At 41.8% G+C, this 25,235-nt stretch overlaps 2 protein-coding genes across 3 annotated transcripts in view; both read right to left on the reverse strand.

The window, feature by feature from the left end:
* Positions 1-217: 217 nt before the first annotated feature.
* ly6pge (lymphocyte antigen 6 family member pge) lies at positions 218-4,779 on the reverse strand (the record flags this gene model as incomplete). Its single annotated transcript, XM_080481268.1, has 3 exons — positions 218-1,622; positions 2,214-2,330; positions 4,719-4,779. The coding sequence occupies 3 exons, from the start codon at positions 4,777-4,779 to the stop codon at positions 1,432-1,434; spliced, it is 369 nt and encodes a 122-aa protein (XP_080337394.1). The 3' UTR covers positions 218-1,431.
* A 1,508-nt stretch (positions 4,780-6,287) lies between these two features.
* Positions 6,288-25,235, reverse strand: part of tacc2 (transforming, acidic coiled-coil containing protein 2) — a 48,174-nt gene continuing 29,226 nt past the window's right edge. Inside the window, exons 5-20 of one of the 2 annotated variants that reach the window (XM_080481285.1) lie at positions 19,885-19,988; positions 18,006-19,428; positions 16,790-16,847; positions 16,490-16,697; positions 16,042-16,091; positions 15,806-15,915; positions 15,394-15,547; positions 14,854-15,000; positions 14,420-14,512; positions 11,007-11,156; positions 10,851-10,927; positions 9,697-9,740; positions 7,882-8,042; positions 7,647-7,753; positions 7,232-7,352; positions 6,288-7,144 (exon numbers count right to left, since the gene is read on the reverse strand). In XM_080481285.1, coding sequence (XP_080337411.1) covers positions 7,079-7,144; positions 7,232-7,352; positions 7,647-7,753; positions 7,882-8,042; positions 9,697-9,740; positions 10,851-10,927; positions 11,007-11,156; positions 14,420-14,512; positions 14,854-15,000; positions 15,394-15,547; positions 15,806-15,915; positions 16,042-16,091; positions 16,490-16,697; positions 16,790-16,847; positions 18,006-19,428; positions 19,885-19,988 — 3,073 coding nt within the window. In that variant the 3' untranslated portion in view covers positions 6,288-7,078. The remainder of the gene's footprint in view (positions 7,145-7,231; positions 7,353-7,646; positions 7,754-7,881; positions 8,043-9,696; positions 9,741-10,850; positions 10,928-11,006; positions 11,157-14,419; positions 14,513-14,853; positions 15,001-15,393; positions 15,548-15,805; positions 15,916-16,041; positions 16,092-16,489; positions 16,698-16,789; positions 16,848-18,005; positions 19,429-19,884; positions 19,989-25,235) is intronic. The other variant, XM_080481286.1, reaches the window with a different exon arrangement.

Consider the following 25,235-nt stretch of genomic DNA (forward strand, 5'->3'; position numbering starts at 1 on the left):
TTACCTGTTTATCAAGGGTAATGTTGAAACAGACAGGTTGGACAGGTCACCATTGTTGGTCTGGTGTTTCCCCGACTATGACCATGTCAATAGCCTGAGAGCAGCCATGTTATATTTGTGTTATCAGAAGAATTTTTTAATTTTTATTTATTTAAATATATATATATATACACAACCCCACCCCCAAACAAAACAATCACAACCAGGCATTGTGATAACACTTTTATTATATGTATTAATGTGTGACCCTCATAAATGAATCCAGCTGTTTTTCCTCTGTGCCATTAAATATAGTGCCCTAGTACCTTACAGTACATCCTCATTTTTTAGGATTCATGTAGACTTACATCAAAAATAGATATCAACATAAAAGATGCACATAAATCAAGTGAAAGCAAACATGGTAAGGTTTCAGGGTGCATTTTGGATTAGGAAAATACATGCCAGAACATAGTATGTTATAGCCATATAAACATTTTTTAGAACAAAAAATGCATGAACACACACTAACAGCTTCAAGTTATGGACTTAATGTACATCACAGTGGGAAGTCCGGAGAAATTACAGGTAAATAATATACAATAAAAGTGTACAGGCCTCCAGTGGACACCCCTTGTGGTCTGCTGCTGCTGGTTTGTGTTTATACAGTAACCTCTGCACAGCAGCATCCACCACTGTTGTGTGCTCAGCCGCAGTCTATGAACTCAGTAACTCTTTAAGTAACTTCAAACGCAGCAGATTAACCTCATCAGAGTAACACACCTGGCCACAGCCATGTAAAAGGATTATTTAGATTTACAGTGCATGAGAAGAGATTTCTCTCTGCCTTCCAATTAATCTCACACAACTTAGCGAAGTGACAGACGGGGAGAAGGCAAATGATGCAACATCCCACCAGCTGAGACCCAAATTTAGCCACACTACCATCTGTGGCAACACAACCTGTGAGGAAATACTTGGATGTTTGCATATGAAGAACAGAGACGCATTGAAACGTCTGGAGATGTGAGAGGTTTGCGTCAAACTGGGATGGCAATAAACTCAAAGTGCACAGTCACCCCTTCAGCACAGGAAGAAAATAATGTCTTATCTCCACCTGTTATTTCAGCGCTTCCCTCAGGATGCTCTACTTATTGGCTTAGTGAAATCCATTGAAAGATGCATCTACTTGAGTACTTCTTAATGGATTCAGCCCAACAAAATCCACACAGTCACACCAACAGTCTCAAACTCTTCCGCGTACAGTATCTCCCTGGTGTCAAGGTTTGTGTGCGGATAAACACGGTAAATCAAAGAGAAGCAGAACGACGGTAAGTAGGATGGCATGGAGTGTGAATCAGGCAATGTGCTTTTTTTTTGTTGTTTTTGTTCTATTTGGCAAGTTAGTTGGCATTTCCGTTGGAGGTGCACTGAACTGAACCATGTGTCCGCTTAAAGGAACCTGTGGAACAACAACGGAAGAAGCAGCAGCAAATCGTTGAGTCCAGGCACTCGACAGGCAAAGCTTGTGACGTTGCAGTCGTCACTGTAACAGCAGTGCACTCGCACACCGGGTGCTCTGTAGCCCTGGCTGTTGGCCTGACTGCAGAAAGACTTGTAGGAGCAGGACTTCATCACACCACCTAACAAACACACACAGATGGAAGAGAGTCACATTGATTTAAGTTTACACAGTCCAATCAATACAAGGTGACGCTCTTGCCTTGCCGTAGGTCAACTCGGCCTTGTTTTTCAATTTAATTCTTGTTGCTGGCACAGCTTGTTGCAAGTGAAACACAACTGCCTAACGAACAGATTTTCTTGACTTAATCAACCTCAAGACATCTTACAAGGTTTTTTTTTTTGTTGTTTTTTTTTTTTAAATGAGGCCCAAATTATACAGGAAAGAAAAAAAAACAAAAAACATCCCAGCTCCAGTCAAAAAACAAAACGAACCATTGGCAATGGATTGCTAAATCTGTCTTGGAGCTACGAACACATGGTCTCCTAATTAAGGGTATTTCTTGAGTGGGTGCAGCAAAGCTCTTCATTCCCCCTAAAAGCCTGAGACCCCCCCCCCCCCCCCGCGCGCTGACTAAGATGGATCTCCAGAAAGCATCCTGCCGTCTAGTAAACACACACGCATACACCAACAGAGTTTTCTAAGTTGTTGCTGAAAAATCAGGTAAACGAGTAAAAAGAAAAGGTTGCCGCACTGTCACGGTTGGACTCACTGTCATGGCCAACCACTGCAGCACAGGCATCAGAGTAGCTGGGGCAGGATTTGGAACCTTGCCGGTTGCAGTCTTCATTATTAGAGCCCATGCAAGTGTAACACTGCAACGCCTCACCTGAATAATTGCGAGAGAGAAAACCTGATTATGGCACACGCATAAAGTTACAATACAACAAAGTCCAATCATAACATGTTTAATTTAATGGATTTAGTGAGCTTTGACACAGTTGAATATTGACCATATGTAGTTTAGAAATATGAAACATCAAAGATGAGTAAAAGACGAGAGTACTGTATTGAGAAAATAAGTATTGGAAAAACGATTCTAATTCCCAGTTAGTGCACAAAGCAAAACATACAGTGTCGAGGTCAGGGGTAACAGATCATTCAACAGGAAGGAGCAATAAGAATCATAGATTCCATGTCTGAACCACACTAACACATTCTTTTTGAAGTCAAATTAATGAGATTTATGGATATGGTGTATTACAAAGAACAGAAAGGGTTTTGTATTTGAATTCATGATGTGAACTTGGGGTCAAAACTGAAAACAGAGTTGAAGCAGCTCAAATATAAAATTATTTGAAAAAAAAAGCATGATTTATATGTTATTTGATTCATTCTGAATGAAATATAAAAATGTTACACAAAGAGGACATACATATTTATAAACACAACAGATTTGACACCAAATTTAATTAGAGTGCCTATAAAACAAGTGATACTATACAGCAACCTTTGCTGATATAACACATTTTATTGTAATACAATAGTACTGAATAGAAGATGCAAATTTCATAACCCTCTTACATAAAACCTGTGAGAAAAATATTGTGAGACAGGTTATTTTTACCCTACGGATGTTATTGCAATAGTAATCCTGCTCAGACGTAGTTTTAAGATATAAATGATCAATTATGTGGAGTTAAGTGCTCTGAATACTTTCCCAATGTACTGTAAATAAATGGCACACACACACACACTTTTGTAACTCTGACACATCTAGAGTGAACATTGACCCCCTATAAGGTCTTCTGCAGCAATGTAATATATATTTCAAGTTTATTTTTTATTCCAACGGCAGAAGTTCTGATGTATTCTAACGCTGCTAATGGTCCTGCTGTTGCTTGTCCTTTAAAACACCATACTTAGACATTTCTACAAGTGACTGCTGAGAAAGTTAGCTGTTCTTCCATGGTGAGACCTGCATTGCGAGATACTCAATGTAATTCAGACCCTTTCATCATGCATTCAGAGCCAATGTTAGTTAAGATCACGCCTGACCCGAACCCCCCCTGGAGACAACAAGCCCTCGCTTCAAGGGCACAGGATGGATCTGAGGAAGAACACGCACATGCAGGCCTTGGAAATTTCCATATGTGACCTTATATCTCAAGCTCTTCAAGCCTAAAGTGTGGAGAGGCCGCTAATTAATCACTTCCTTCACACAAATGTTCCCAAATCGACCCCAGAGTTGCACTAGTGCCCTCATATTTAAAAAGGACATCTTTATAAACTTAAGCTGATACCTCAGGAGTCCACTTTAGCACATAAAACACTGTCGGAAACTCCCCCGATGAAGGGCCAGTTATTTGAGAGCCAACTGACATTTGAAATAGTATTTAAATGGCTGCTTTTGAAACCCAGATACAGATAAAGTCGCACAGATGTGTCAGCGTACGTTCAGTATATATGCATGAAGACGCTTTGATGCAATAAATGTTATCAAGTATTGATTGGAAAGGGTGTATTTCTAAAAGAGGGACAGCAAAAGAACACTAAGACAGAGGACTAAACCAACAGCTTCTTCTTTAAATCTTTGTTTTTGATGATAATAGTACTCTCTCTATATATATAGATAAGATATATATATATAAAAAAATAAAAACAAAACACCCCACAAAAAATCTCAAAGTTTGTGCATTCAAATTGTGTGACTGGCCCATTATCTTCTGCTTAGGAGTGCTTGTGTGTGTTTATATGAATTATAAAAAAAAAACCCTGCTGTTCGTAGTTGACCCCAATCTATCCCACAGCACAGCAGCTCTACACTCATGGAATAAGTATTAGCCTTCAGGCCTATTAAGAGATTATCTGCTGGGATTGCATGCTAGTCACAGCGGAGGATGACAGTCTGAAGGGAAGCAAAACTCATTAGAATCACCAGGACAAATAGAACAATAATTGGCAAAGTTGAGAACGTTTCGCAGTGAAAACAATGTTCGTAAAGAGTTGGAAAGGCGGGCCGTATTTTCAGAAAAGTGGAGATAACTCTCTGCTAGTGTCAAGGGGTACAGGATGCTTTCCTCTCTGGAAGAGACACAAACACAAAAAGTAATAAGTGTAAACTATTCTTAGAAATTCAAGACAGGCGAGGGAAGAGACGTGCCCTAAAGGAGGCCCAAGTAGAGTTCAAGTGTCTGCCACGGTGATCTCATAGAAGAAGATGAAATAAAGAGGAGTCAAAGACAGAGATGGAGAGAAAGAAAAGTGAAGTTCTTACTATTGGTCGACAGCAGGAGCACAGAAAGCAGAAGCAGCAAGCAATACTGGGGAGCTTCCATGGCGGTGGTGGTCCTCCTCCTTCGTCCTGATCACACAATGAAAAAAGCAGGTTGTTTGCTCCTAAAGCCCACTGAGCCTAATCTGAGCTATCAGATGAGCTAATTTCCAGTCTTGCTCTGACCAGGAGATTGCCAGCCCCTCCACTGGGGCCCAGGGCTCAGCGCTGACTGCCAATGGGTGCTTCCCCGGATGGGCAGAAGTGACAAAACCAGGATTCTTGGTGAACCTTTCACCTCACCACTTTGCCGAGGCCACACCCACCCTGCGTCAGGCTCTTCTCTGCAGTGGCCCTGTCCCAATCTGATCCCGTCCTTATGTCACCCTGCTGCTACGGGCTTTATACAGTCATTTGTAACAACAACATAACACATATATTTACTGGATCAGTTCACATTTAGCAGGGACGTATTGTTTCTTTAACGTGGTTAAAACGTGGCACAAGAGACACAACTACAGTTGTGCATGAATACAAATGCTTCTAATAATGTGAAGTAGATTGTTATTTGTATTAATGACACCTCGGGCTTGTTGCTTCTCATGAAACAACATTGCTACACGTGTTACAAACATTAAGACTGAGGTATTCTTCGATCACAAACTTCTGTTTGGCCGATGTGGCTAATTAATTACTATTTTATTTATATTAGATTTATTAGTAACAATAATTAAATGTTATATTTTTTGATATGTTGGGACATTATTTATTTTTTGTTGTGTTGCTTTGTTTGCTTGTTTGTTTTTCTTTTCTTGTCTTCTGTTCCAACTAGTCCAAACAAACTTTTCAAATCAAATCAAATCAATAATAGAATATTAGTCAACTTGGATTAATTAATAAATAGACGTCAGACTAGGATAGATTTTAACCACAAGGACAGAAGTTTTTCATACATACATTAATTTATTACTCAATCGATGGTATCATCTGTGATTGCTCTTTCTAATTTTTGCTTTCTTCTTCGCCTCTTTCAAAATAAATAAATGCGGCTCAGATGGCAGTGCAGGCGTTGGTAAAACAAAGAAGACATGCTGATTAAACATTGAATGCTTTATACATATAACCAGCAGAAGTACTTAAGGAATACTTGTGTTAAAGTGCTCATTTGACTCATTTGCTTAATCATAGTGAGAAAGTACTTGCTTAAAAGGATATTTTCTTCCATAACATAAATCTCATTCACAATGTCAATCTACTCATCAATTGTCATTGGTTCAATTTTTGACCTTGAACTTCTAACTGGCTGTCAGTGGTGTCACCTCTTTCAGATTTGTGTTGAAATAGTCTCTCACTTGCATGTACCTATAAAAAAAAATCCTCTTTCTATTCCTTGATCGTTCTTTTAAGGTTTCAAAACTTTGGAGCTTCATTTATCATTGTGCCTTCTATTTCATCTCCTTCTTCTATTAATCTGCATCATTCTAAGAACTGCTTAGGCCTAACCATTTCCACTGTGGTGTGCAGTACCTCCCACGGAGTACCATCCAATATCGAGAGCAAAAACACGTTACAAAGAGGAAGAAGAAGAGTGAACACAGCAGGGCTGTATTGCCATCTTTTATTGCACTTAGTAAGCAGATGCTGTACAGTAGCTGTGCAGACAAGTTATTCCTCAGTGTGACAAACGGCCATCGCAGAACTATAGAACATTTCCATTCGAAATTAAATTACTTCTGGTCACAACTGAATACAGTCACAATTAGTTTGCTTTATATCAAAATAAATCCTCAAAATAAAGTTCCATCAAAAAAAAGAAGAAAAAAAAAAGCTATGACAAATATCTACAAGGATACATGAGGAGAGCGGCGGATGACAAAATAACTATCAAAAATGCAGATGAGTCTGTCCTACAGTATGTACAAAACATTAACAATTATTTTCTTTCTCTCTCATGCAAGAAGCTATTATGACTGTTTGAGTTCTTTTAGTGGTGGATGAACATTTCACAAACATATCACAACTCACTCACACACACACACACACACACACACACACACACACACACACACACACACACACACACACACACACACACACACACACACACACACACACAACTCACACACACACACACACACACACTAGTGATATGGGAAAACCTTTAAAGCAGACCCCTGATACAGCACGATAAATTGACACATCAAAAATGTACACAGTAATTCAAAGGAAGCCATTCCTGTGGATCCTGTTTTCTCAACATCAGAGGAAAAGTAAACCCCGCGATCACTTCAGCTGCCGATGTTCCTCGGTTGTCTGAACAGTGATCCTCTCTCTTCCTCTGCACTTTTGTTGCGTTGCGGCTGCTAACTCTTCCCCATCTTGGCAATGAGCTCGTCGCAGATCTTTGTTAACTCTTCGATCTCCTTGTTCTGAAAAACAATAGTTTCACATATGCCTGATACTGTGTAGATATTTTCAAAAAGAAATATTTTTTGTCATGCAATGTTGCAGCAGACCTTTTGCTCCAGAGTGCGCTCCAGAGAGTCCACCTTCATCTGCTCTTTCCTCAGACTGGCCTGATAGGCCGTCTGTTCCTGCTTGGCCTTGACTCGCACCTGAGCTATCTCCGCATTGGCCCTGGAAACACAAAAGACATCGAGTGAGAATCCTGTTACCTCTGCATAAATTTTCAAAAGCTTGGAAAGTCCAATGAAAGCAAAACCTCAATTTGACCAATACAAATACAGAATTAATCTTCAGAAATTTCAAATATGCGGAATATAGCTAATCTATAGAAACAGCTAATTACATTGGCTTTTAGCCAAACATATTTCCGTCGAGCAATGAGCTATTATGCAGTTACTGCAATTCCTTCCCTTTGAGGGAAATAACAATCCCTGCATAATAATAAGGGTATGTATATAGACTTACTTGTCTAGTTTCTCCTCCGCATGAATCTTCAGAGCCTGATATCTCTGCTCCTCCTTGCGAACCCTGGACAGATACTCCTGTGCACATTTCTTTAAGACCTCTTCGTTCTGAGGAGAGTGAAATATCTTAATTACCTGCCATGTGGAGGTCAAATCTAAATCTGAGATGACTTACAAGACCGGTCATGCAGACAAAAAAAAAAAAAGTAATTAGTTGTGCATAATTTGTGCGATACCTTGCGGAAGCCTTCGAGCACATCTTTCATCTTCTCATAACGCCGGAAGAGGTCGGCCAGAGACTTTTCCACAGAGTTGAGGTCAGCTAAAGCCTGGTCTTTCTCCATGATCAGCTGCTGGATGGTATGGTGGGAGAGAGACTTCTCTTTCTGGTCATCCTCTGGGGAGGACAGAAACAAACATCACATTAGTCATCTATATTGACCATGAAGACGGACGTAGCGGGAGCGTATGTATTATTCAAACACATCCAAACACAAACAAATACAAACTTTTTGGCTCCATGTCACAATGGATTTGTGGAGTAGAATGACTTATAAAACATTTTGTTATACCCACATAGCATGCAAACAAAAACACCGACCAATGGAGACACCAAAGACACTCGTACACCAGGGAGACAGAACTGCTCGTCGGTTCGCTGCGAGTGACTTCTGGACCAAACTTTGGCATTTTACGGGCACGTGGGGCCCTTTGGTTGACCATGACCGACTCAAACGACGTCAATCCAAAATTGAGAATCACAATGAAGATTCAGATGCCTGATGCATGCAATGAAACCTCATTACTCATGTATTTAAGGTGGGATCTTTTTTGTTATGTACATAGTTGGTTGTTGAGGGAGTATCTTTACCAATTTTAACTGGTTAAGTTAAGAAATATTACCTAAAAATATGAAACATACTGGACAAACTGGACATTTGAGGTTCAGATACTGAATATACTGTTTTGAAATGCATTAACCTCAACACTGAAATGTAATCCTTGCTTTTTGTGTGACCCCTCAGAAATGTAATATTGCTCATCCCTGTTCTAGACCCTCAACAGTAGTTCTAATATGCCTTTTCTTTCCCACCAGCCGGGGCAAGCAACATGAATAACTTATTAAAGCTGCATGAATGCAAGCCTCTTCAATCATAAGCAAACTGAAGATGCTCATGCACAACTTTAAATGTGCACCTGATCAAATTTGCATGATTGTTTACCAAACATGAGCAACTGGAGGATAATAAAAACTGAAAGTGAAGAAACACCAGAGGATTCTTTCTTTATTTGACCAAAAACCAAACAGCAAATGTCTCAAATTTACAGGACGAAGCGGAACAAAATGGACAAACATATACGTCACTGGATGAGATAAAGAAAGTGAGCACATCTGCTCCACTCTCTGATGGATGGATGGAGCGATGCGAGCTGACAGACGCAATGAAGGGCATTTCTGCTTTACTCACCTGGCATGCCTGTCAGGGTTTTCAAATAGTAAGGGGGCAAAGATGGGAGCAGAACAGAAAAGAAGGGACTGTGTTAAGTCAAGCTGGGAGGGCAAGGCACGTGAGAGAGCCGAGTGTTGGAGACAAATTGTTCCTTTTTGTGACGGTGCAAGAGTACAAACTGAAATTAAAGGCCTGGTAGAAATCAAATCTTCAGGAAGGTCCAGAAGTGCCAAAGATGATGTAGGTCAGAGCAGCAAATAGTGATTCTGAGCCGTGAGCTTGCAGTGAAAGTCGATGAGACCAGTGAAGCTGTACAGTGAGTACTTCCCTTTCCACTGACACCAGAATTTACTTTGTGACAATTAAATGTGAAAGCAAACATGGAGCAAAGCTACCTTGTTGAAAGGGTTGAAAATATTGACTTGTCTGAAGTCAGTGGCAGGGGAAAAGGACTCACAAAATAGTAAGTCCTGTCACTCAGACTGCTAATAGGCAAGTGCAAAAAATAGTGGCAGAGATGGGGTCGAGACGACTGGTAAATTAAATTACTATGTGCTAAAATCAACACTTCACAGGAGAAGAATTTAAAGACGAACTCACCAATCATCTGGGAAATGGTCTTCTCGTACTCTGAAACAATTCTCCTATGGAGGACAAACAGTGAATGTTCAATATGTGGTTCTGGGGTTACATCAGCATGGTGTGTGTGTGTTTGTGTGTGTGTGTGTGTGTGTGTGTGTGTGTGTGTGTGTGTGTGTGTGTGTGTGTGTGTGTGTGTGTGTGTGTGTGTGTGTGTGTGTGTGTGTGTGTGTGTGTGTGTGTGCGTGCCCATCCATATAAGTGAACTACATGGAGGTAACCTGACATGTGATCCTTACACCAACCAGTGTATTGACATTGTATTCAAATACATACACTCTTTAAATGGGGCTCAAACTTCTAATAAAAAAAAAACTATTTGTCAAGACTTCTTGTGGAGGATAGATACTCTAAACAGTGTTTAGCTTTGTATTTCCTCTCTTCATTCAAGTCTTGTCTTCAGAAGTTTCCCCAGACTCCAATCAAAAGGCCAACGGGACCAAACAGAAGGCTTTGTTTTAGTAAAATCAGGTTGCTAAATGTAAGAGGATTGATTAGCCATGCCTCCCACTTAGCCTCTTAGCCCCTCCTTATCCACAGTCCAATCAGTCAAATGAAGTAAGCTCTGTCTTATCCATACTGAGAGGGGGCCAGCTGGACTCACACCCACCACCTGCTGACAGAGAGTAAGGCTGCATCTCTCTCTATTTCCCTGGACTCCAATTAGGAGCTTTTGGTCGAACCTGAATTGATCATCTGAGAACAATTGGAGTTAAAGCCTGTTGTGAGCCGTGAGACTGTCTAATCCAAATGACAGCAACTCTAAGCTTGAGACATTTTCTTATGTTCCCTCATTTCGTTAATAATGTTTCCGCTGTAAAATTGACGTATACAATTTCAACCAATTATATTCTTCTCTCCTGCACCACCAAGGTGTGGCGATAGTAAGACTTAGATGGAGCTCCTTAACCGGCTCCCAACCATGGCTTTGAGTGGCAGTTTAAGCACGTTAAACTGATCAGCGGGTTAAATACTGATAACGGGTGGCACATGGTGTCACAAACACTCTTATTATTTCCCCAAAACACCAGAAGATCTCACGCCTCAGCGGCAGAGTGTGTGGAAGTGACACCGGAGGGATGAGAATGAGAAGCACAAACGGTGTGTTTTCTTACCTCATCTCTACCACCTCCTGACGGCTGCTTTCATACTTCCTCTGCCACTCCAACACTTCTTTCTCCTTTGAGACAATCTGAGAATAGTGAGAAAATTAAGCATAAGTTGCTGAACTTAACTTCGTATCTGAATGTAAAGAAACATTTTAGAGGCACCTCTTCTCGCGCGATGCCCAACGAATGGTCCAGCTCTCTGGGTAGATGAGGGCTCTCCGCCTCTATGTAGTTGGTGGTGGTGGTGGCGGTCCTGGCATACAGGGAGTTCTTGGATACGGCATTCTCTACAGAAGATGACACGTCTCTGTGCTGCTTCCAGGAACCAAGGAACAAGAGGGACAGGAATGGAAACATAGCCCGTCACAAACCAGATAAAGCTGCTCATGGGAGACCCTCACCCTCGGGCTCACACGTGCATTGTCAACAGGAATCCTGAACCAAACCACAAGGCAGCATTGAAGTGTATCGAAATGTACCACACAGCAAAATCAATATGTAAATGAGGCAAGCCAGTGATGTTCCTGAAGACTTGGTCAGCCGCCACATGATTGGATGAAACAGTCTTCATTGCCACAGTATTAGCCATGTGACTGGCTGATGCTGCCCCCAGCTGAGCGGTCATGATCACCTGCTCATTGCAGTAGCTGTAATGAAGTCGGGGCCAGGCAATGCAGAGAGGAGCAGCTGATAGTACACATTAGAGGGAAGATCGGGGTGGGGGGTGGGGGGCAGCAATGTCAGAGCATGTCACAAAACTGGTCTTACCTGTTGTGATTAGTATCTTTCAATAAACTGGGACCTATGTCTATGTTTCCCAACATTTTCATTTTATACAAAACCAGTAAAGATGTTTTCTGTTAATATTCACAAGCAGACATTTGTTTTATTCTAGAATGAATAAATGAATGAATGAATGAATGAATGAATACACTTATATGGTTGACCCCAGCTTCTGTTGTATTAAAATAATCTTTTGGGTGCTCATCATAGTGAAACCGAGTTTGATATTCTCACATGGTGCACTGAAATATGATCAACGTACCATAGAGCAATTTCAAATATCCCAAAATGCAGTTGGCGTCTTTAGGCTTCAGAATCTAGGGTTCATAATACAGTTTATCAGATGTGTTCAATTTCGGATGCATCATAAATAAATACATAAAGTTTATGTATGTTAAATGCAAAAAAATAAAACAAAGTTTATGTTAAAATTTGCCTTAATTTAAAAAAATATCTATATTTTACCAATACATTTGATCTGATGTGACTTTTTAGATTAAACTTGGGGATTCATACTACATGGAACATTCAAATGCACCTTAAAACATTAACTCATACTACTTTGTGTATCCCACTACACTGACAAATACATTACTGTGTCCTCCTGGCTGTTTAGACCCCAAACTATACAAAAAAAAATTGTTAATCCTTGCATAAAACATCTTTCCAAAATGCAAAACCAATCCTTGTTCTGGTACCACTTTTGGTCCCCTGAATGTCTGCTCTGAAAGGGATTTAGTCATCCTTGGTAGAGCTGGATTACAGGAGGATTTGGGGAAACGCTGGAGGCTCACAGTGGACAAGAAGAAGGAGATCTACTAATACGTGGAAAAGAGAGTTAAGTGTTTGGTTTGGCTCCAGCAATAAATCGCTTATTCTGCTGAATGTGAGGACTAGTCGCATTCAGGTAGCCATGAATGCCTTTCATATTTAGTCTGACACAAACAGAAACATTAAATGGATAAATACAGAGCTCTGGACCTGGGGCGATAACAGTGACTCCCTCTGGACATGTCAAATAAAAAGCATCTTAATTCCACTTGTAGGGGAATTGTTGGCATAACAAAATATAGATTTGTAGAAAATCTACTTTTAAAACGAGCCTGGAATTGAGTGTTTTGTTCTTCTCCTTTATGTTTGTCTTACAAAAGTCGAGCCAGATACACAATGCACGATTCAAACTCTCAAAAAAAGAAAAAAAAAACGCTTGAAGGTGTTTCACGAGGTGGGAAGTGTATTAATAAAAACTGTTAAACCTGATCAACACCCACCCACTCAGATGAGTAAGTCATAATGTATTTCCGACATGTAAATAGGTTTCTTGTATATTCATAAGAAAAACTGAAAAGGGCACATCGGATTAGGCAGGCTTAAAGTAAAAAAACGAAACAAACCCAAATTTTGCATACAAAGACTTTAAAACAAAGAAACAAGTGATTGGGAGATGACAAAAGGGAAACTAGATTTAACTACCGAGAACATAACGCGCTCACAGGGTACTAAGTACTGCTTTACTAGACACAAATGAATCTTGGGTTTCTTGGATCTACTGGAGGTAAAGTATACAGCGCAGCCTCTTAGTATTTGGACAATGCTTCTGCCTCGGCAGTCCAACTGGGTAAAAGGTAAATATCAGCTGTATAAACAAGGCATCTCCATCCAAACTGGGCAAAAAGTATAGAAAAATAAAGTAATTTTATTTATTTCACTGTACAAAAACTGGTAGTGTTTTAGGTCATTGGTTTGACTCTTTTTCTCATAGAAAGATTTGCTGCAGAGTGTTGGACACAATGACAAGTGTTAATGACCAAATACTTGGACTGGGCGGTAGGTGAATTAGGACAGGATCGGACCACGGGGGTTTCACTCGAACTGTCACTCTTACTTTTAATAAGGGGGAACCGTTGATATTCCACCGCCGGGTGCTGGGTTTCTTGAGTCGAGACTGTGAAATGTGTAGGAGAGTATAAGACATGAAAGGGAACAGGGTTGGAATGTACCTGCCCTGCGCTGCCCTAAGTTCTAAAAATCCCCATCGACTTGACATTTCACCTCCTCTTCTTTCATCCAGCAAATTCCCCGATTTTACTCAAACCGAATCCTGGACCACCTGTAGCTGTTTGTTAGTGCTGTTAGTCGGCAAAAAAGGACCAAATCACAAAACAAGAATGTGACTGGGTATTCAAAACACTTGGAGGCACAACATCGGTGCATATGGAGGAGTAACTTAGGTGTGTCTTCTCAGCGGCTAATACTCCATCTTGTACGAGATATTCCCAGTCACATTCATGCTGATGTAAGCCTGTCATGAACAGAAAAAACATGCATGTTTCTCAACATGCATAAAAAAGGCAAGGGACTATAAGAAGCCACACCACTGTGTCCCCAGGGAGTCACCCTCTCTAGGGACTTGCTGCTAGTCGGAGTGGCAGCTGGAAGGAATAAAGCCATGTTAGAGATTTGATATGTGGGGAAGCAAGAGTGACTGTCTGTGGGTGTAAGCGGTACAGCCACCTGGTTGATAAGGCCATGGGTTTCAGAGTCACACTCAAAATAGTGTGATTAAGGGGAAGAGTAAGCAGGCTGAGACACACTCATGCACGCACACACACACACACACACACACACACACACACACACACACACACACACACACACACACACACACACACACACACACACACACACACACACACACACCTGCATTTCCATGATCATTCATTCAAGTTGCGTCTTTTCTCATACAGACATACCCTCATACACAGCAGGTGCAGGCTAACTCAGCGCAGTACCTTGGGGGTTACAGTGGAGAGGGAAGGGCACTGAGAGATGCTTTTGGCTACCTGCAGAGCCTCTATCCTCAAGGCAGCAAGCACCAGCTCCTCCTTGGCCACACACATTTGGGCCAGAATTTTTCAGGGGAAGGGAGAGGAGGGATGCGGCCCAAGGATGAAAGAGCAAAGGGAAACATAAAAACTTGAGTTGAGCACGCACACTTGACCCTGTTTACATTTGTCTGACTCATTAATCTTTTTCTAGTAAGCAAGCTAAAAAACTGCAACCGAAGGAGGAGCAGGGAAAAAATGTCAAATGAAAAGGCAGGATGTGATAACGTTAACACATGGAAATTAAGTTTGTACGACAACACACACGCACATAGTCACATATCAAAGCCACAAAAAGACTACCATAACCAAGAGCAGTCACGTGTGGTCTGTGAACACACCTGTAGCTTTTGGGCGAATGCTGAGGGGTTGGTCTCGGCCAGGTCAGGCTCCAGGTACTGCAGGGGGTCATCGCTTTCAGACAGCCTGTCTAACAGGGGCATGGCTGGGGCTGGAGCAGGGGCCTCTGTGTGGATCTGGCTAGAGGGCTACAAGGGCACCAGGGGGAGTACAGGTGGAGGACGGGGAGGAGGGCAGGGGACAGCATGGCAAAGCGCTGAGTGTTTTGAGTGGCAGCATTGGGAGCAGATTGACTGATTTAAAGCTGGGTACTAATGGGGAGAACTCCCTATTTGTTGTCTGGGACGTGGCTTTAATGAAAATCACCCTAACCGATGGTGTTCATGCTGGAAAGCTGAGTCATTGCCTCAGATAAAGCATGTGTGGCTCTCTGTCACCCTCGTGTGGCAAAACAACATTATGACGTGAATGTAACAAAATAAAAATTGAAAAAAAAAATCCCCAGAAATGATAGTTACTGTACACAGATTTGAAAGCTACTCACTGTTTTCATCTTTTTTTTAAAAACAGTCTCATCTCACCTGCTCGTCTCTCTCTGTGCTCTGTGTTCGACTGAGCGCCTCGCTTTCCCTCTTCCGGCTCTTTTCCCCCGTCGAGCCCTCAGGACCAGGCCGGGAGCTCAGCACCGGTGTCTTCATACTTGCTGTGATCTGGGCCTCCATCTCCTCAAAACTCCTGCATGGATTGAGAAAACCAGCCATCGAGGGAGAAGAGAACAGGGTGTGACATGTTATATACTGCACACGATGAATGAGAGTGTTAAAGAACACATGGCAGAATGTATTATGTATTGTCCTATCAGAGTCACTGTAGTTTTAAACTGTCAGAGAATAAGATAGAGACCAGCACGTTCGTATACACATGTAATACTGAACAAAAGCTACACATCTTCTGAAAAATGCTGAAAATAAGAAGCAGAGATGTATGTTTTACCCTGTGCAGGGAGAGCTCGGCTCAGATCCATGGGCACATGTAGTTTTGGTTAAGTTGTCAGACACTGAGTCCAAATTCAAGTACAAAGACGGCTTCTTCACAGACAGGGGCTATGAGACAAACAAAATAAATGTTTCCATGTTTTTGTTGATCACAAACTTATTAGAGGTATGAAATAAAATAATAAATACCACATTTAACAAATAGTAAATCGAACTCTCAGTTCAAATACTTACTGGGGAAGCAGATCCTATCTTCTCCATGTACTCGATTTCATAGTCTTGCTCTAAAGTAAAATGGAAAAAAAATAAGGTATTATGTACAAGAAAAATTCAGGAGAGACATTTATCCAGTGTTTAGTTGAGTTCTGATGGGCTCAGCGGCTGGGCCAGAGCTGCCTGTCTTTCGATTCATATCTGACCCAGATGGGTTGAGCCATACAGCCTCTGGGTAGAGGTGGCTCTTCTGGAGGTCAGAGATCAACAGAGAACTGGGCCAGTGGGCTTATGCCACTATAAAAAGAAAAAAATCAATAATGTTGCCTTATGAAGAAAAAGCAGCCTGGCCGACTGGTGTAAATTAGGATTCGATCTTTAAATTTCTCCTGAGCCTCACTCGTCCGTGGTATGATTTGATGTCTACTCGCTGTTATTTGGACAAAGATTCGGAGAGTTTATGACTCACCTGGAGTTTCCTGAGGAAGACTGTTCTCATTGACGAAGGACGTTAGATCGCATGGCTGAGGGAAGTCTTGTTGGTCCGAATTCAACTCTGTATCCACATTGTGAAGGGCTGCCCACTTCTGACCGGTGGAGGAGGCCAGCTTCTCCTCGTCTGTGGCGTGGTCATCCTGTGAGTGGAGGGAGTTTGGCTCGTCTGCAGCAGGCGCATCCTGGAACACACGGCAGGTGGGAGACTTTGAAATACAGTGAAACAAAATCGATATAGCAAAGAGGGAAAACAGTAATAAAAAGAATCGCATACCTGCGATGGATCGGATGATGGTGATTTCTTTGGTGATCGCTTCACTCTGAAAGTATTACTGATTGGGGGGAAAAAAAATCAGTCATCAAGTTTTGGAGTCCTTCAACACAGAACTCTATGTGAGATTTAATGCGGATCCTGGGTATCCTGAACTACATATTGATAGGAATTTATTGTGCAAAATGAAGAATCCAAGGACATCTAGTTTTGTAGAATACTGGCAACTTCGCCATATGTGTATCATATGTGTATCATACTACTTAATGTGCATGGCTCTGATAAAAAAAATAATGTAAAATGTCTGTGATGAGTGCTGGATGTTTAGTTATTACTGAATAGTGAAGGTTAATGATTGATTTGTTATGATGCTCTGACTTTTTATTGAGACAAATGTTATAGATTCTGAGTACAAGTGTTGTTGAAAATGCTGATGAAGGGTTCAACGTTATAATGTAAAAATGACGTATTATTGCAGATTAATTGTTACTTCACAGTTTTTCAATGTTCATGTATAGAATTAGAAATAAATAACAGCACTGGAGTGAGACTGCCCAAAGTAGAAACACAGTAATACATTTCAAAGTGTTGTTTCCCGTGACTCATCCATAGTCCAAGCAATCTGAGCACTGTTACACTGACTTCAGTTGCTCAAGTTAAAACCTTTTAGAAAGCTGGTCACACCAAAACAAGACGTAATATTGCACAATGTCCATCCTGCTTGTCGATTCTTTTCACAATTATGTTTACATCTCTCACCTAAATATCAGCTACCCAAGTATGCATTGCAGCAGAAAGACAGCTCAGATTACACCGTATATGACAGAGAACTGCAAACAGTTAGAATTGAGAGGATTCAACACTTAAATGGATTTGTTTGTTTAAAACCAGTGTGATGTTTGTGTTAATAGGAGGAGGGACAACATGCTGCTTTGACGGTAGCCGTGTGGATTTAATGGAATGAAATAGGATTGATGGCTGTGTTGTCCCTGTACTTACAACAAACAACATAGAGAGGACACACCCCTGGACTTCCTGTGACATATGAGAATACACAGAAACGGGTGACAGAGAGACAGACAGAGGACACTGGCAGACCAGACGATAGAAACAGGAACAAACACAGACAGACACAAAATCCTAACAGACATTCCCACATAGGTTCCGAAAAGGAGTGTGTCTGTACATGTATGTTTCTTGAAATAACATGTAAACTTACGATTTGATAGGAGTTTTCTTCTTTTTGGCAGGTTTGTTCTGGTTTTGATCCTCCAGCTCCCCAATGTTGTCATTATCGTTTTCATTCTCAAAGTCATTGGATGTCAGTTCAAATGAGGCAGAGGTCTTAGGAGGGGAATTGGTCATGGTGTTGGAGGATTTGAAAGGGTCTATTGAGTCATCAAAGTTATTGGGGTCAAAGCTGTAGGATGGCCTGGACAGTTTGGGGGAATTGGAGATCCCTTTCTTTGATGAGAATGGGTTGAAGTTTGGATCTTCCCATTTGTCAGACTCAAAGTTATAATTTGCTTTAGAGACTGGGATTTCATCTTCATTGCCATTTTGGGTTACAGGAGTGTTGTTGTCCAGCCGCTCCGTCTGTGCTGGAGGCACCTTTTTCAGTCCCAGTTTTGGTTTTCTCAGAGGCATCTTGGCACTAGGCTTCTTGCCCACTTTCTTGACTGGAGGAGAGGCCTGCTGAGATGCCTCACAGCTCTCCTCTGAGTAGTCAAACTCCAGTCTTACGGGTTGACGCTTGGGTAGTATAGGTTGCTCTTCAGGGTTAGTTATCGGCTCTTTAGGAAGAGCTGGGAGACTCGGCTGTTGCAGTTCAACAGCAGGGACTGGAGGGCTCTCTGGACGGGCGGAGATCGGGGCACATACAGGACCTTTACGGCCTAGGACAGGAGAGTTAGCAATCTTACTTCCTCCAGTGTTAAAAGGGTCAATGTTCTCAAAATTGTCTGGATCCCATTTGTAGGAGGCGTTAGGAGGGATGGGGGATTCGTCAGTGCCAGTTAGCGTGCCAGGGAGAGGGGTCTCCTCATGACACAAGGGTAAGGCAGGTACTACAGGCTTCTCCTCTTGGCTGGTAGGGATGGTCTCCTCTGGCAGAGGAGGAGGAGTTTCAACACGGCTCTTCCTGGTTTTTCGAAGGGTTCCTCCTGGGCTCGGTGTTGCAGAGCCTACTTCTGGTTCCTCGGGAGCCTGAAGAGGGCTGGCAGTTTGGGGCTTGGCCCGCTTATTGATTTCTGGGGTACTGCTCGATGAAGCTGGCCTCGGACTCTCTGGGTTAGAGTTCTGTCTAAGGAGGGGCTTTTTCTTCACAGACCCAGGACGAACTTTTTTGGGTCTGCGAAGTGTCCCAGGGGCACTTTCAGTGCCGACACTAAAGGACTCAGAATGTGGACGGAAACCTCCGGATGCTGATCCGTCCAACAAGACAGAACTATCTAATTCTCCGCCCTGGAGGCTGAGAGAACGAGTGAGCGTGTGATTTGCTGAATCTGGACTGACATATTCAATGTTATATGTGCCACTGGCAGCAATGGGCTTGTCCTCATCAAAAGCAATGGATGGAGAACGACAAGTTGGACGAGCTGGGGTTAAATCAGAGGAAGGATCACTAACCAAGGCTTCTGCAACTGTAGAAATGGAGCGAGAGAGACAAAATGTTGCATCAAGATTTCTGCTTGTACAAAGGTAAATAAACTCACAAATAAGTCAAAATGGATCATTGCATTTTTAACTGCTCTGTCTGTGATCAGGGGCAGCAGTTAAAAATGGAGATATATACACATTCAATGATGAGTGTGATATAAATAATCCCTTAAGGTAGTTGAGAGTAGGTGAGACAAATGTGAAAAAAGACCCAGATGAAAGAGAAAGCTTGAGGTCCTGTCAATTAAACATCCCAAAAGTCTCTGTTCTATTCACTGAACATTATCACTTTGAAAAAATGTGCTGATGTGAAGTGCTACCTCCTCCACTAGGTGGTGCAGCAATACTGATTGTTAAATCTACTTTCTAGCAATAGTGTCACAAACTATGGATGTGAATAAGAACTTGGCAAAGATCCTGGAATAATTCTTGTACTATACCTTTGATATCAGATAGTAGTTCTTTCTGGGGCTCAATGGGGGAAACAGCTTTCACAGGGGTTGTGGATTCAGGGGTCTCAAAGGCTCCATCTGAATCTGAGCTCCTATAACAAAAGATAAGGACATACACACCGAGGGGCTACTGTGAATCACTCCAATATCCCTCAAACTGGAAGGATTTTACTGACTGCATCAGGATTGTCGGCATTAATATTCACTAATATCGAGTGAGACGAGCGCCATCAGATACAAAGACATGATTAGTTTTCAAGGAGGTGTTCATAGAAGTGATCCATAACAGTAATATGCTATGTAAATACAAAACATCTTTGCCAGGGTTGTTTGAAAAAAAAAAAAAAGAAAAAAAAAAGGGTTTTGTTTCATTGCTTGTAGACTTTGATGACTACAGAAAATGCTGAATCCACTGAGGTGATACATATAGTAAATAAAGATCCACCTGAGACACAGCACTGCCCCCATCAAAACACCCAAGAAAACACTCATGCACTTCATAACACCTCAACATCTAAAGATATTAGTGCAATAAATCAGACAGCACTGCCTGAGGAAATCATTGAGCCAAATAGTGAGAATTGACTGATTTCTGCAAGACAATGACAACCAATAAAATGTCTTGCCGGTCTAAGCAAAAGCAATATTGATTCTTCCTCCTTCCCTATATTCAATACACAAATACATCTGCAAGCAAAGCCAGTAACACACCCAGGCTGCCAAGCACAAAGCTTGGATCAATGCATGACCGTGGGCCCAGCCTCCCACCCTGTCTCACCTCTGTCTGACCGGTCCCCCAGAAGCTCTGATCATGCTTTCATGACGTGAGCCCGAGGACAGATGCCGGAGGAGCCCAAGAGCTGGATCCGAGTCTGGGCTGTTTCCATCTCCTGCCCCTCCCAGTAGTGAGTCCCAGCCCCAGCGAGCCCACTGCAACGGAGACAGAGCCTGCCACGCACTCACTGCCATGGCTGCCGGTGGGCTGCACCTCTCCGCACCACGATGATACTGCCACGCACACAGGTAGGCGTCCTCGGAATTATCTGACAAAGACTGTCGGATCTAATCGTTCCTCTATCTCGCCTCTTTATTTTCTACAGTCCAATATCCAAATGTCTTTGTTTCCCATCTACAGGCGTTAAACGTTGCACCTCTTTGTCATGTGTAGCCACATCAGCCCGTCGCCACTCCTCCCCAGTAGCAAATAATGTCTCCCAATCTAACTGAGACTGCCTGCAGAAGCCCACCTCCTGCAGTACAGTGGTCCGTCTCGCTCCCTCTCTCCCTCTCTCCCTCTCTCGCAGTCGTTTGCTCAACACCCCCCCCCCCCTTCTTTTCTCTCCCTCATTAGATTCTTTGCTGTTTCCACACAAAAGCAAGGTTGCTACCCACCAGCCGAGCCACACCTGATGAAGCCCATCCTCATCATTTACTACACTTCAACATATTTTATGTATACTATATCAAGCTAGTGTTTTCCTATTCAGTGAATCCATCTCTCGAGAATAAAAATATATAAAATGTTAGACATCCATCATCACGAAGCTGTACTTTGCATCCTGTGGGGGTCCTTTGTCAGAGAGTGGCTTGGATTAGAAACTAGATCCAAATGAAGAGTGAAACACTTTTGCTGTCATGGTCAGTTTCTTCACTATCCCCTGGGTCACATCGAGGCAATAACATACAAGTGACAATATATTTTCACTGGCATTGTAATGTGAAATGTGTAATGACTACACTAAAAAACACATTGGATTTCAAATAAAACATAACATTTTAAGGGTTTTGCTCTTTATATGCTGTTTATCACTTACTATCTCTGCATTAATCCTGTGAAGGTGCAGTGACACCATGTATGAGACAGCACATGGCCAATAAGAGAGCTGGAGACCGGTGCATCCCAGCAGGATCAAGCTGGTCTGCCTAGTAATCCATCTGGATCAATCCGTGTTAACCACAATCAAATTGCAAGTGACACATTAAGAGCCAAGGACAGAAGCCATTTACATAGAGTACATGCAAGAAACCAAATAAGCAATCTTTTATATACCATTCAGCTATTTGTAAATTGTTATAATTATAGAAACAGCATTCCAATGCCACCTGTTTGAGAATGAATAAAAATAAAAGCCTACAAAGCAATTAAGACTCCCTTCATTGTTCAGTTTATGTCCTTGCAGAGTACATTTGTCATGCAACTGCAAGTATTGTGTTTCTATGGCAACTGGAGGTTATTTCCCACCATATGCTCTACTACGGTGGCGAGGTGCACAGTCCAACTAACACACACACACACACACACACACACACACACACACACACACACACACACACACACACACACACACACACACACACACACACACACACACACACACACACACACACACAATGATTTTCTCCTTGTATTGTCACCCAATAAACGTGCAATAATGCAATCACACCGTTTGCATCTGGTGTTACCTTGTAGCCCCCAAAAAAATATCAAATAGGATGAACAGTCATGGCATGAGGGCGAACAGAGACAAAGAGAGTGGGAGCCACTCACAGGCTGAGAAGATTGCCTGGAGACAGAGACGATGCAGCACGAGGCAAGGAGACGCTGCTTTTCAGACAGCCAGACAAGTCTCTGCTTCCAGCCAAATCCAAGAGTCTAAACAGCTTTGATAGAGCTGGAGGGCGTACTCTAACCAGCCACTGGGGACAGGAAGAAGTATGGTCACTGACACACAAACCAAAAACCGCGTCACGATCAACATGCTGCAACCTGCAAATCCAGATAGGTAACCCATTGATATTACAGCGAGGAAAGCAGGAAAATGTGACCGAATGAAAAGTGATCAAGTGAAGAAAAAGCCAAGCATGAATGGACGCAAGCTGCTGGTCTACAAAACAGCTGCGTGATTAGCCTGATTGGATTAACTGCAGCACACTCGCTCCATCATCTCTCGCTTGCCACAGTCCTTAAACCCTCTCCATCTGGGCACCGACTGCCACCAATATCTTTCCACCAGGCTCATCCTTGACCATTAGTTTCAAGCGTATTCCCCATTTTCTCAAAAATCTATCTTCCCTTTGTTAAGTTCTCTCAACCAGTCATTGGTGCCTTACTTTTGACTTATTTGTGATCTGTTGTTATTATTTGGTGCATTTGAAAAACTTCTACCTGCTCACCGCATCAATAGATATTGATGCCAATATATTACATAAAAGTCAATTAAAAATGAAAAGCGAAAAGCATGAACAGAGCAGTGGATTCATTTTTTTAATACGTGTCGCTATTGTTATAACAATGTCAACATATGACATGTTTCTATGTGTAATTAACAACATGCATGTCCCGGCAAGCTTATTGGAATTGGGGTTGTATTTTGACTGTATGATATGAGGGGCCATAAGAGAAAATATAGAAAAATAACGATGAAATTTGGAGATTTTAAATGGGTGGAAAAGTGGTGCAATGATTCAGTAATTCATTGATAAAACATGGTATTTATGGCAACTAAATCAATGCAAAAGACTGCTTGTATGACTTTAATTTTAATCAACATGCATGCTGTTGATATCCCTTACCTCAAACTAAACCCAGTAGTACAGTAAATTGGGGTAAATTCAATAGATACCTGGGTGAAATGTGTTTAAAATGACCATTATCTTCCCATGGTCTGTGAAAACAACTTTTTTTTTCAGAATTGATGGAAAATGTGTGTTCCCTACTAAACAATAGGGATTATGAGTCCAACAGAGGGAGCTCCTGAGCTTTCATACACATGGCGAATGACTGTCTAGAGAAGCGGTATTACATCATTCCCACCAAACAAGATCATCCCCCTTTCAATATACAACAGCTTCTCCGTAATAACAATAAAAATGTTATGTAGTCACAAGTGAGCAGATTGTAGATGTTTAAAAACAGGACAAACGCTCACAGTAGATTTATTTTCGACAAATAATTTCTCTTACAGGAAATGAAATGTTAAAGAAGCTCACCGTGTGCCACACAGTACCTGTCTTTCTTTGCTATCTCGGCTGGTCTCTAACACAAGTCTCTAGTGTTCTTCAGTCCAAGGAAACAACTCAGTCTCAAAACAACAAAAACCATTAAGACAAAAGGGTGTCAAACAGAGATAATCTCAAAGAGTAATACCTCACGTAGCCTAATCTGAGACGACGCCAGCAGATGGCACATTAAAATAGAACAAATCAGGGTGAAGCAAAGAAGACAGATCGTCAATAAGGGGGATGGGGGTGGATTTGAGTTTTGGGGTAAATAAATCTCAAAATTTGGATAATAAAATAAGATTCAAGGTTTATTCAGATTACTGATGAAAACCTATTGGAATGCAGAAGCCATAAACTGACCCCTCAAAAGACCAAGCACATGTTGACTCAGGTAGACTGGATTTGATCATGCCTCTTATATGAGCTTCTGGCCCTTATAAGAGTGGCTTCATCAGTTCATGTCTGCCAGCCTAATCAGAGGAGCAACAAGAATCGATGAAGTCACTTAGACGAGGGGCAAAACAGTCTGAGACACTTTGACATATCTACCTGGATAAATGAGAATAAGCATAGACAATCATGCCATTTGAAAATGATTCAAATCCCAGTGGACCATTATGTGAGTGTTGCGGTTCGCAATGCTGGTCCATAGTAACAATGTTCCTGGTTTGAATCTCTCGGCCAGCAGAGCCTCTCGGTGGAGTTTGCATGTTCTTCTTGAGCCCAAGTGAGTTTTGTTCCACTGAGTCTCTCGAGCTGTCCCACAATACAAATGCATCCATGTCTTGTGTTGATAACTGTTGACTTCGAATGGGCCATTCATTAGGTCTGTGTTAACTATGGAATGGACTGGTGACTTGTCCAGAGTGTCTTCAGAGCTTCAGCACCTCAGAGATAGATGGATGGACAGGCGCTTCATGTAAACATTTTGAGAAAAGATGGAGGAATGCTGTTTTTACCCTCAGTTTATGCCTCAATACTACAAACACACGTTGTATTAAAGTGTTTTTTCTTTGCTGCAGATATTTTTTGAAATGTTTTAACCTCCAGAGGTCTGCACTTTTTTGAGCTTTAAGTTAAAAAGCTGAATTCATCCTACTATTAATCATTCATTTCAACATCAACATGCAGTCCATTTCCTCTACTCTCTCTATTGTTTCTCCCCTGGCTCTTCGTCCCTCGTGTAGTCGTGTGTCTGAGATATAAATAAAACAAAAAAGTGGAGCGGTCTTGCTCCGTCTCTCTCTCTCTCTCTCTCTCTCTCTCTCTCTCTCTCTCTCTCTCAATCTCTAACTCTCTCAAGCAGAATTCCTGGGTTATCCTCCGCCCCCACACAG

This window comes from Lipophrys pholis (genome assembly GCF_963383615.2).
Source record: "Lipophrys pholis genome assembly, chromosome: 15".
In the NCBI taxonomy this organism is placed as follows: domain Eukaryota; kingdom Metazoa; phylum Chordata; class Actinopteri; order Blenniiformes; family Blenniidae; genus Lipophrys; species Lipophrys pholis.